The sequence below is a fragment of the Apis cerana genome, linkage group LG14 (genome assembly GCF_029169275.1).
Source record: "Apis cerana isolate GH-2021 linkage group LG14, AcerK_1.0, whole genome shotgun sequence".
NCBI classification, from domain to species: domain Eukaryota; kingdom Metazoa; phylum Arthropoda; class Insecta; order Hymenoptera; family Apidae; genus Apis; species Apis cerana.
This window is the reverse complement of record NC_083865.1, coordinates 2,901,928-2,915,553: the sequence shown is the minus strand read 5'-3', so window position 1 is coordinate 2,915,553 and position 13,626 is coordinate 2,901,928. Positions and strand designations below refer to the sequence as shown.

At 29.9% G+C, this 13,626-nt stretch overlaps 1 protein-coding gene across 21 annotated transcripts in view; it reads right to left on the bottom strand.

The window, feature by feature from the left end:
* The window catches only part of LOC108004431 (kazrin), a 166,854-nt gene that overhangs the window by 31,488 nt on the left and 121,740 nt on the right, over window positions 1-13,626 (bottom strand). For all 21 annotated transcript variants that reach the window (XR_009832722.1, XR_009832723.1, XR_009832724.1 and 18 more), the window contains 3 exons: window positions 5,076-5,481; window positions 2,756-3,121; window positions 1,535-1,923 (listed from right to left, as the gene is read on the bottom strand). Coding sequence is in view for 18 of the 21 variants with exons in the window: in XM_062085226.1 (XP_061941210.1) it covers window positions 1,535-1,923; window positions 2,756-3,121; window positions 5,076-5,481 (1,161 nt within the window). In the remaining 3 variants the exon portion in view is untranslated. The remainder of the gene's footprint in view (window positions 1-1,534; window positions 1,924-2,755; window positions 3,122-5,075; window positions 5,482-13,626) is intronic.

Here is a 13,626-nt window from a genome sequence, read left to right as displayed (position 1 = left end):
GATCCAGATTAGTGTAAAAAATATGTTTTTTGATAAAAATTTAAATTATGGTCAATTTTAAAGAAAAAAATTTTGAATCGTTATAGGAATATCAAATTATCAAATCGAATTTTTACAATTTGAAGATTTATTTAAATGATTTTACAAATAAAAATTACAAATTAGACAAAATTGCAAATTTTGAATTGTTATTTTATTCTTGCGACATACAAAATATTTAGAGAAAGAGATGATTCTAGAAAATAATTAAGTGAAACAAATACGAAAGCTGATGTGCAAAAAATATTAATTGAAATTTCTTTATTCAATTATAATATAATTTAATCTTCTTCTAAATGGAGCAATGCATTTAATATAAAATTAAATTTATTTATAATTTAATAAATAAGCTTCTAGCAACATCTTCACCATCAATTTTCAATTTTTAGAATTACCCTTAATATTTTTTATCTGCTTCATCAAATATCCTGTATAAATATTTCTTATATAAATAAATATATTTATAAACACATTGATGGATAGAAAATCATAATAAATCACATACAAAAAATTTTGAAAGATAATATTTAAAAAAATAACAATTTTTCTTATATATTTTTATATTTTTCAATTTTATTGATTTTACAATTTAAAAAAAATTAAAAATTTGTATTTTCAGCTTTCCAATTATGCGAATATAATAATATTCAATAAAAAAACAATTTATTAAAAACATTTGCTTATTTTTAATCTTATATATATAAAAATAAAAAATTTAAAATAATTTTGATAAGTTTGGCTATTGTCAAATGAATATTGTAAATATTTTTAAAAAATATAATTCAAAATTAAAATATGATATACTGATTAAAACTAGTCTTTTTCAATTTTTTTTAGGTTGCAACCCTTTTATATAATACTCAAATGACTCATAATTCTCTTTCTTTCTCCATATAAGACAAAGAAAATTAAAAAAATTTAGTATTTATCAACTTTATTCACAGAATGATTAGCAGCATTTTTTTTTGTTTTTGAGTTAATTAGCAAAAGGATCACTTCTATATAACACGATAAAATAATTACGTTCTTATGCGTCATACATGTCACATTAGTTTCTTTTCTCATATTGCGTGCATTTTAATTTTCTTTAGGATTGCATGATATGAAACACTTTTGTATATTACAGACAACGAAAAATTATATCATAAAAATATTGTTTTTGATTATTTTAAAATTATTTTCCTTTTTGATTAACAAAAATTATTCCATTAAATCATGAATTTTGGACGTGAATAATGACTTTTCATCTAATGATAGAGAAAACCATCAATTAAAAATAACAACAACTACTCAAAAATCAATTTACGATTTACAAGAAGAAACTCACTCGCACAGATATAAAAGTAAAAACGTAAAATTAAAAATAAGATTCTACGAATTTATTTATCTGACAAATTCTTTTTTTTTTTTTTCACGCATCATGAAAGCAGCACGTTTCTCAACACAGCGTTGCACGCATGCAAAAGCAATTTTTCTACGAGAGAAGGAGTATTACCTGTTCGTAGTTCCTGATAAAGTCCCGTAATTCTCGCTCCTTGTCCTCGAGGGTGCCATAGAGTGCTTTCATTTGATTAAGAAGATCGAACTTTTCAGCCTTGAGCCTCTTGCGATCGGCCTTAAGTGCCTGGAGGGCTTCTTTGGCGTGTTGCAGTTCCATTTCAAGAGCAACAAATCGTGCCTCGTCCTCGAGTGCCGCATCCTCGGAGCCAACCTCGCCGCGTGCCGCTCCGCTGAATAGCAATCTTCTCAATCTGGCTACCTCAGCTACCAAACGTTCGTTCTCGAGCCGTAGTCGCCTCGTGCTGGCCAATTCCACCGAACCGGTGCTACCTCCCCCGCCATGAATGTTTGATAATCTCGATGCTACCAGTGGATCACCGATTCCTGGATGAAATATCGATACTTATAATTGTTTTTAATCGTGTGAATTTAGATTTAAAAAGTTCGAGAGTTTGTGAAAGTTTCGTTTAGGTTTAATCGATGCTATCGACAAACGTCAATTCGTAAAAAAAATATCTTTCGAAAAAATAAAGGAGGAATAAATGGAGGAATTTATAGGCGATGTGATAGGCAATTTGCAAAATTTTTTTTTAATTTACATTTCCTACAACCTCAAGATACTCAAAAAAAAAAAAAAAAATTACAGATTTCCAATAAAACAAACAAAGATCGCTTTCAAAGAAACATGAAACACCTAAAATTCACAAGTTGAAAGCAGCCGAGGGGCAGGCCAAGATTCAAAGAAAACAAATTCCCAATGGAAGAAGCAAGAAAGCTTCTTACCCCTCAAAGAACTCTCAACTTGTTTCCTATCTCGTACCGTTTGAATTTAAAAAAAAAATCATAAACAAAACAAAAAAGAATTCCTCATCGAGCATACCTCCACACCTCAAACGTGTGTTCAAAGAACTTTTCAATCACAATGCTCAACGAGGACTCATATCGTTCTTAATAAGAGAATCCAACGGAATCTTGAAAAAGCCTCCTCCCCCATTCTTTCCCCTCCCCTGCCCTCCTTGACCGTAACTCGTTCGTTTCCACCGTTGGAAAAAGAAACGTGATGGCGGGGCGTTTATCTCAAGTTCAGCTCCGTTTAATTCCGTCGGAATGGTCGGAAAATGGTGGCGCACCCGTTCGTTGGAACAATCAACGAAGGCAGCAAGGGCGAAGGGGCTGAAAGGGAAGGGTTTCCATAATTAAATGCAGGGTTACCCACCCAGGGAATTAGCCGGCGACGAGGGTCTGCTGCCCGGGGCTGGTCCAGGTGGTTCATTGTCCTCCTCGGCCCTCGCATCGCCGTCCACGAGATCCTTGTCGATGTCCTTCTCGTGGTCGTTCATCTCTTTGGTGGATCGCAGCGAGTCGCGATTCGTCGATATCCGAAGCCTCTCGACGCTGGATCGATCGGTGGCGCTGCGATGAAAGAACGTCCTGTTGCTGGATCCTCGGTCGGGGCTCGCGCTTCCGGAACGGGAGTCCACGCTTCCGCCGGAACCGCCGAGCCGGGTCTTCTCCAGCGCAGGGGCGTACGGCCGTCGAGCTTTCTCGCTTGGACTGCGACTCGGCGATCCATTTCGTTTCTCTGGAAAATTAGCGTTTGAGAGATTTCGTTGGTCAATGATCTTTGAAAATTCGTTTGAACAATTTTCGGTGTTTTTGATGATCTTGGAATCTTGGATAATTCGTGTGAATAATGAAGTTTTGTGGATTAGAATAGGTGTTTGTTAAATGATTGTTACTTATTTAGTATTTTATTCTGATAAAATTTACTTCTATTTTTTGAAATTTATGTTTTTGAATAATTATTTTGGTATTGAATAGTTTATGAAAATGTGAATTGAATTTATGGAAGTAAATGTTTAGTAATTGATGATTGGATATGGAATTGTGTTTTTTTGAAACCTAGTCTAATAGTCTAATTTCTTTATTCTTTTTTTCAAATTTAGAAATTGCACAAAAATATAATAATTTTGAATATTTATATATCTACTTTATAATCTTTTTCTTGGTTTAGAATAAGTGGATCAGACAAGTTCCAAGTCTTGGGAAATAGTGGCTCATGGGTAGTCATAAAAATGACATCAAGTAACTGTGTGATACATATAGAAAGTACAATATGTTCCGGAAATCGAGATAAAGTTTTAACCATGAACTATGCATGAACACTACTTTTGACTTATACTATATACAACTTTAAACAAAGAATTACGTATGTCGCCAATATTTATGGAAAAACTTTGATACGTACAAATATTTTCTGGTTATATTGAATTTTGCATATTACATATATAATCTATATGTAATTTATAGTTTTTTTTTGAAGTTTTAATACAATAAATATTATAATAAACATTGAATAATTATAATATTAATAAAACATTTATTAATAATATAATGTCCAATAATCGAAATGTTTTAAAATGTATTAATAATTCCTGAATCTTATTTTATTTTTTTTTTCAAAAGATTAATAAAATTAATAAGCAAGATGACTTTTGAAAAATTGATTTTTCTATGAAAAATCGTCAAATTATTTGACTAATATTTATATATTGTAAAATTTTAAAAGCGTAATCTATAATTCAATTAATAATAATCTTTTAATTTTTTAATATTATTAACTGTTAAATTTCATAAAAATACTTATATATATATACAGTAACATCTCAATATCAATAAAAAATAAATCACACCTTACATTTCTAAAACATCAATCAAAATCACAAATTTCCTCGCGCAAATAACTTTCACTTTCATCCAATATAATAAAAAATCTCTCACCAATCAAAAAAAATAAAACTCAAATTCCAAATGACAAATCTATAGAATTAATTCTTTTTTTCTATTCACAGAATTAACTTTGAAATCTTTTATTAATAAGCAACAGAATTCAAATTCCAAATGACAAATTTATACGATTAACCTTCTTCTTTCTATCCAAAACTAGTTCTCTTTATCGATACAAAAATCAAATTGTTCATCAATTAGAAGCAATAAAATTCAAATATCAAATAATAAATCTATAGAATTGATCCTCTTCTTTCTATTTACAGAGCTCTTACAAAAATTTTCAATATAAAAATTTTTCAGGAATCAAAAGCAACAGAACTCAAATTCTAAATGACAAATTTATTAGAATTATTCTTCCTCTTGCTAGATAGCCTTAGATAAGGCTAGCTCTTTTAAAAATCAAATTTCTCAATCAATTAGAAACAACAGAACTCAAATTTCAAATTTAGGATTGGTCTACAAAATTAGCTTTCAAATCTCTTAGCAATCATAAGCGATAGCCATTCAAACGACAAACTTATACGATTAACTTTTTGCTTTTTATCTAAAACTAATTTTCTTTATCGACCGAAAAATTAAATTTCTCATCAATCAGAAGTAACAAAACTTAAATTTCAAATAACTTATAACGAACCTATAAAACTGATCCTCTCTTTTCTAAAAAAACTCTCATCAATATAAAAATATAAAAAGCTCCCAGCGGAAATAATCGGAAATAACAAAATTCAAATTCCAAAATGACAAACCTATAGGGCTTGCGCGTCGATCGATGGGACTCGTCCTCTCCTTCCTATCCACGGGGCTAGTTCTCTTATCGATAGGGCTGGCCGACTTGTCGCTGGCCGAGCTCCTCTTCTCCACGGGGCTGCTTCCGGCGCTCAGCCTTTTCCCTTCCTCCTGCGACTGTTGCTGCTGCGAATCGCCACCCTCCTGTCCAGGGCTGCCGCCATTGTTCGCAGCGTTGTTGTTGCTCGTGTTACCACCGTTGTTGTTCCCGGCTCCGTTGTTATTGTTCAACACGACCGGCAAAGCGCCACGGACGTCCCTCAGCTCGCCTCGAAGCGTGGCGCACTCGCCCCTCGCTCGTTCCAGCTCCCCGTCAAGCCGGGCACCCGTCGCTGCGTTCTCCTCCACCATCACGCGAAATTTTGCCTGGAAACCGAGGGGACAATGCACGTTAGACGGTGGCCGAAAGTGGAAGAGAGGCGAAGGTGAACGTTGGTTGAAAGGGGAGAATGTTAATTCCCCGGTAATGAGCAGCAGCAGGAGTATCTTGTTATCCCCAGGAAAGAATTATTCGTTCTATTGTGCGGGGTGGATGCGAAGTATGTGAAATCTGTTTAAGTTGACGGGAGTATGGATTTTGTAGATATTTATACGAGTAATTGATGCAAGGAATATTGCATATATTTGATGCATGAATCGCATGATAGTGATGCGATGAAAATTGAACTTGAAATTGGAATATATCTGAAAATAAAAAGTTTCAATGTATTTTAGAATAGAATAGATTATTTTTATATTAACAATTTAAGAAAGGAGATTTTTTATGATACTTATTATGATAATATTTATAATATTACATGATATATCTAATGTATTGTAATGATAGATCAATTTAAATCATTCAACTTTGTATAAATATTATAAAACTGTTGTATAATCTTAGTAAGTTTTTTTCGAGATTGTTGTATTTTAATAATTTTATTATATCGTTAAATGTTAAACTATGTTCATTCGTTATATTCGTATAAAATTAAAAATTGTTTTGTGTTTATTGTTTCATTGTTATGACTTGTTAATATATCGCTTTTTAAATTCGGATAAGAATATTTTGTAAATATCATAAAATAAATTTATTGTAAGCAATTGTATAAAAGCTATTTATCTTAGAGATTCCAAAAACCAACATAACTTTCTTACTAACTTAATAATATACTGATATCATCCCTGTCAGATACAAGAATGTCTTCTGACAGAAGAAAGGTGAATGAGATGAATTTCTTTATATTATTTTTCTTAGAAAAAATTAATTAAATTATTTCGAAGTCTTTAAAAATACTCGAAAAGTATATAAGATTTTTAATCTTAGTTTAAAAGGTAAAAGAGTATAAGTTCAAATATTTATATATTGAAAAAAATGCTAAACAGGACATTATAACTAAAGAATAAGTAGTTATTATAAGTGATACAATCTTTTATTTGAGAAAACTTTGATTAAAGTTAAAATTTGTTTGAGATAAGAGTTGAATACTTAAATTTATACTATACTTACACGAAATAAAGCGAACAATATAGTGGTTGTAATATGGTATTAGACTACTATCGATCTTTTGATGAATTTTAGACTTTTTAGCAGTAAAATTTTCTAGTTAATTCTTTGAACTATAAAATTTATAACTTCGAGTACGTAATAAAACAAGCAATAAAAGAGTTTCACTACCACTGAAAGTATTGACTTCTTATTATCTATGTGAGACATAAGTAAAATAAATATTTACTATTTTATTATTTACTTTTTTATTACTAATCTCTAATGTCATTATTTCAGAAATTATTGTATTTTATAAAATACGTAATTTATTTATTTTTTAAAAACGAAGATTTTAAAAAATTGGAGTTTTAAAAAAATCACTAGAAATATTATATTAATTTTTCAAAAATAATTAAAAGAAAACACTTTTTTTTTTATTTTCTTCTTTCTTAAAGGTAAAAGAAGTATATGCGAGGATTAAATTAAAATCAAATTTAAATCATTAATCATTAAATCATTATCGAGTTTCGAAGAAAAAAACAAAAATTGAAATTTCACGATCCAAAAATCTTCTTCCTCACACAAAGAATCAAAAACCTCTTCCTAAAAATCAATCTGCTCGGCAAACGCCAATTTCCATCATTCAAGATCTCAATAAACATACATAGTGAAGAACCTATCATCGAAAAGCCGATTACTTCCAATAAAATTTTGTCTAAACTTAAAGTTTCTACTTAAAAGTTTTCTACGAATTTCCAGATAAAATGAAATAATGGACGCAAACCCTTATTTGCTTACGTATAATCAACGTGAACAAGAAGGAAGAAAAAATGCAAAAAGAAAAGAAAGGAACGAAGAAGATAGAAACGTTTAAGCGAGAGAGAGAGAAAGAGAGAGAGCGAGAGAGAGAGAGGAAGTATTGAAAGTTCCATGAAGTTCCGACAGGGGTCTATAACGGTCCCTGGAAACTACGTTATGCACCGACGTTTCGCCAAGTTACGAAAACGTTAATGCCGGAATCGAAAATAAAACGAACAAACACCGATACAGAGATAAAAGTACAGAGTTAAAAGTTTACTACGACGCGGAGCCGTGCAATATTTAATAAGCCTACTGTGGTGACCGTGGAACACGAATCTCATTGTAAGCTCCCTATTATACCGGTCGTTCCAAAACCTCTTTGCGCATGGCTATATTAACTGTACGTAGAAGTTCGTGCCTTGTTTCCCTCGACACGTGATCCCAGTCACGGAACAAAAGATCGCACATGTTTAATGTATGCTTGCTGTGAATCGACGATAATAGATGTGAACGAAAAGAAGAAAGAAATAAGGTGTTGGAGACAAATTTTTATAGATTAATTTATTTATCGATGAATGAAATTTTTTATCGAAAATGAGAATTTCACGTATTATTGATCGATTAATAATGAAATTTTGTGAGAATTTATTTTGATTGGAGAAATATAATATTGGTTTTGGAAAAATTGCGATAAATTGGTGAATAATATTGCTATTGAATAAATTTTGAAATTTTTGTTATTTGTTAGCTCGATTCATGAAAAATATTATCTATAACTCGAAAATTGAACTGGAATAAATAACAATAAATGAAAAAAAAAAACAATATATGAGTATTCGATTGCTTTTTGAAAAAATTGCGATTGAAAAGTGAAATTATCGAACAAATTTTTAGACTTTTATTAATTATTATTTTTATAGTTTTTTATAGTTTCATTCGATTGATCAGAAAAAAAGATAATTAAAATAATTTTAATTATTTTAATTGAAAATAAATAATCGTTGATTAATATGATTATATTTGATAAATATGAATATTCAATTAATTTTTGAAAAATTTTGACAAATAAGTTTTATAAAGACTATTATCTTTTTGCGAAATCTATTCTAATTAGAACAAGAAATTGCCGAGTGATATAATAATCTTTAAAGAGAATATTCGATTGTAATCAATGACAATTGAAGTAAGGCAGTGATGTGACCAAGTCTCTAGATAAAGCCAATTCTCAGGAATTATCGTAGAAACTCTCGAATGGAATAATAGATAGGACCTCTCTTGTTCTGACTAACTCGGCAGCTAGTCCATTGAGATAGGTCAATGATTACGGAATGTAGTTGGTGCGGTTAGATGGGAATATTGAAACGGCCATCATAGGGATGTTTGAAAGGCACGGTAACCGAAATCAATAAAGCATAGTATGACGCTTGACCTTCGAATCGAGTATCTTCTATTGTACAAACAACTTCTATGCCTTTATATTATCGTTGAAAACTCAATCTTGCAAATAAACTTACGAATTCTACGGTTAATAAACGATAAATTTAATGCTAACTTAAAAAATGAAAGATACAAGTCAAATATTAGATATAATATTCTATGAGCTTTTAATAATCGAAATATGAGACATTTTCTTTTTTACATACAAATTTTCTATCTTATTAAATCTCAATACAATTATGAGACAAAATTTGTAAACAAATTTAAATTGTCTAATTTTTGAAATACCTACTTCTCTTTCTATCTCACTAGACTTCTCACTATCTCACTAGTATTTATATCTTCTCGATATAACTCAAGTATGAGATAAAATTTTTAAATAATTGTCATGCATAACTCTCGATTTAATCGAGTTTTTCATTGCGAATTTCTCGCAGACAAAAGCAATTAATCATCAGAGGATGAAAGAATCAACTGTCTCGATCTTATTACGGTCAACGACGTTTGATCATAATCCTCGTAACAGGCTGATCAACCAACCGAGATTGCATTTTCGATCAGATAAGAAGCAAAAAGGGGAGAGAGAGTAAAAGCAGAGAGAAAGAGAGAGCGAGAGAGATTTGATGGGCAGCGGTGAACCAGCACCGTTGGCCAAGTTCCAGAGACACAAAAGGGTAGCCGGTGAGGATAAAGGCATCGCGAACTTGTTGCGTTCCCAGAGGCGCCTTCCGTTTTCCTTTCGTCGCACCAAAGCCACCCTGACGACTGTATTCACGCCCTTTTCACACCCTTGAATCGTAGGATCGTCGATAAATTTCTGTTCAATGGAGCTAGCTTCGCGTAACTATCTCTACGACAGGTTTTCACCACTGGTCTTTTCATCTTTAATCTCTTAATCCTTTAGATCTTTCATTTTACTTTATTTTTATTTCAGAAATTGATAGTACTAGTGGCTTGAGGATACATTAAATTTAAGATTCTATTTAATTTTTATTACTTTTTCCTTTTAACGGAGAATTAAATTTGAATCTCTTTTATTTAATTTCCATCTCCTTTTCTTCCTTTTAGAAATAGATAGTATACTCAGTTGAGTAGATTGAATTTGAATATGCAAAATGCATATATAAAGAGACACAAAATATTCAAATAATAATATGTATGTTATGATATTTAAGTAATAAAATTTCTATTTAAATCTTTTTCATGAAAATTTGATTTTGCATAAAAATCCGTAGTGTGTTAATTAAAGTGAGTTTAATAAATTACAGACATTCAAAAGACATAATCTAACGACAAATAAATAAATTTCAATTTCAATCTTAATTTTTCAAGCAACATAAATCACGATACTCGTAAAAGTTAAAAATGATAATGTTAGGAGGAATTGCAAAGAAGTTCTATTCCGTGTAATCCTAACAATTGGAGAATTTTTATCTCGCAAGATAATAAATAATTCATTCAAGCATTCTTCCGTATTACTTATCCTCGCTTTAATTCCAATTTAGATCGGACATGGAATACAAATTTTTATGGAAAAATATCGGATATAACCAATGCACCCTTGGGGATTATGGGGTAATTATGATCGAAGGGTCTGGAGTTACGTCTGCGACGACAACAGAGTTCAATCTGATTTTTACGAGAGATTTTCATCTCGTGACGCAACGCGCCATGAAATATGCATTACATCCGCGATTTTACGCTCGTATTGAATTACATTGGTGTTGACTTTTCTATCCATCTTTATCATACAGATTTTCTGTGTATAACGAATATGTACGAATATGCAATATTTAATCTTTGTGTGCCGATTATTGCGTGTTATAATAGTTTACAAGAATTTTAGCATAATTTTCGTTTTTAATCGAATTTTTGGAAATTTTCCAAGGTTATTGCAAGGACACCTCGATATAATTTTTATAGATATTTTACAATTTTATTCAATCAGTTACGCTTATTGTATCGCACATAATTTAATATAAATATTGTAATATTAATTTTACTTATTTTTTAAGAATGTAATAATATTGTGTTAATTATATAATATTACTTTCGTATATTTTACATAAACAACATAAATAAATATATCATCTTCTTTTGATATTAATTTTATTTGTATGATAATTAAATATTATTATACATATAAACAAATTTAATCGTATTTTAAATAAAACTTTTTGTTATGATTGAAATATTGAAAACTGGTTAAAGTTTGAACAGTTTATGTCAATTTTGAGAAAACTTTTACATAATTATAATTTTATGTAGATTAATTTACACTTTCAAAATACTTGCATATATTTTGAATAACATATTTCTTGCATATTGCTGCTTGACATTTGACAATTGACATTGTACCAAAAACCACAATAATTATATACAATAAATAATAACAATTAATAAGATCTATTTAACATTTCCAAAAAATATAAATTTTAAAAATTCTTTGCTGGAGAATTTACATCTTGACTAGTGTCATTGTCAAACAGAATTTGTTTTTTAGTAAAAGCTACTAACATCAACAATGTGACGTGAAACAATACCACAATGGATAAAATATGAAGAAGACAAACTACGGTTATAGTTTACCACACGACTTCGTCACAATGCTGCTTGTGCTCTACATGCTCAAGGGGCGTACATACACACACGTTGCAGCATCCGCGGTTAAACGTTAGTTGCCAAGGGTGGTTATCAGCAGTTTGCTTCGGTATATAGGTCAACGTTTCAAAGATTACACATCTTTCATGGGAAATAAAACCTTCGGTGGTTCTGCAATCGAGCCGATATGCGGTCGATGGTATCGACGTTATCGAGAAACCGAAGAATCGATACCGTTCCGCTGTGCTTTTCTTTCTAATTGATTATTGATAAACTAACCGACGAGATGCAGTTCCTGGTATGGCTTGGTATTGTGACTTGAGCAAATCGAACTGCGAGATACACGTTCGTCGATTAAACTCTTCGATTAATATTTTGGAGAAAGGTTTGAATGGGTTAAAATTGGACGGCAGAGGAAGTGAAAAAGGATATGCGATTTTTAATTGGAATCGTACTAAAGTAAAAAGATGTAAAAATGATTGTTATTTCTTCTGATAAAGAAACTTTTTTTGAAACATATTTTTCATACAATAAACATATAATAATAATTTATGACTTATTTAAAGTGATCGTGTTATACGATACATTTTCTAATAATGAAGAAACTTATTTTTAACACTTCAGATTTTTCAGATTTTGTATGTAAAAGATAGTTTTTGTAAAATTAATTTCTTTGAAATTAAGAGATTTATTTCTTGGAAAGTGATAATTTTTTTCGTTCCATCTCAAATCTGGTTCAAATTTCTTAATTCATAATTATTTTGATTAAATAATATAATTTAATTATTAAACAATTTATAACATCAATGAGAATAATAATTTTTTGATCAAATTCAACATATAAGAGGAAATAAAACAAGATAAATGTATCCATTATAGAAGGCAATTTTTGTTTGTTATTATAAAGTGTTAATAAAATTATGCAGTATTAATCAAATTTTTAAATTTCTATTTATTTATTTTTAAATCTACTATAGAATATTATTTCTATGAATGAAATAATAAAAACAAATTTATTCCATAATTTAGTAATTCTATCTTATTGCACAATATTGAAGTGCAAAAGAGGAAAGATGAAAGAAAAGAAATACGTAAAGTTTTTTTAGTTTTTTAGTTATATTTTAGATTTCAGAAGGTGAAGTCTTTTGAGAATTCTGTTGGCGTGAATCCTTCTGGGAAATGTAGGATAGTTGCCACAATTTATTACGTATGATGTAGAAATTTCGAGATCTTTCTGAATATAATTTTATCGCTATTTTCTTTGAACTGTTGTCGAAATCTATTCTGCATACATTTTAATTCTTACTTTAAATTCTTATTAAATGTCTGTTTGTTCCATAATAAATATACTTTTCAAATAAAATTTTTTAATAAATATTACTTGTTTTAAATATTTTTGTCAAATTTTAAATAAGCAATTCATTCTCAAAATTTTTAATTAATTCTAAAGATTAATTTTTTAATATCGAAGTACATGATAAATGTTTAATCCTTCAAAAGTCAAATTATCAAATACATACACACACGTATTTTTTAAAGATTTTTAATTAATAAAATTCGATTTTATTTCTTCATATTCTTTATTTGAATTTCATTGTTTTTTAACAACATTTTATTATTTAAAATTTTATTTCTAATCGTGATGACGACATCACAAATTTTTCATTTTATAATAAAGAAAAAAAATACTTCACAATTTTTACATTTTAAAATTTTTCGTATAAAATATACGTACGCAATATTGCTCCTACAGATTACTCAATTTTTACAAAATGTCATATTAAAAAAATTTCTGCAATCGTTACAATGAATATGAAACATGATAAAACCAAAAATTATGAATTTCACTTCTCTTATTTCAAATTTTTATATTTTTTCACGCCACTTTTTTTTTTGACTGATGTCGCATACAGAAAGGAAAACTCATTCATGTTCAAAAAGCATACAAAAAATTTGCACGAGAAATGTTCCACATATTATAACGGACGATACAGCAATTATTTTGTTCGGCATTGCATAAAGTAAGGGAAATAAGGGTTGAACGAGCAAAAACTAAGAGGAACCGTCGGATAACGAAGAAAGAAGGGAGGGGAACATCGCTGGAACCACTCGAATTTATGAAATTGCAATTTCAGCCACGAGTTTCATCGCACCCGGAGCAATTTATCTCGTAACGCGGCCAAGGAAACTAATCCTTTTCCTTA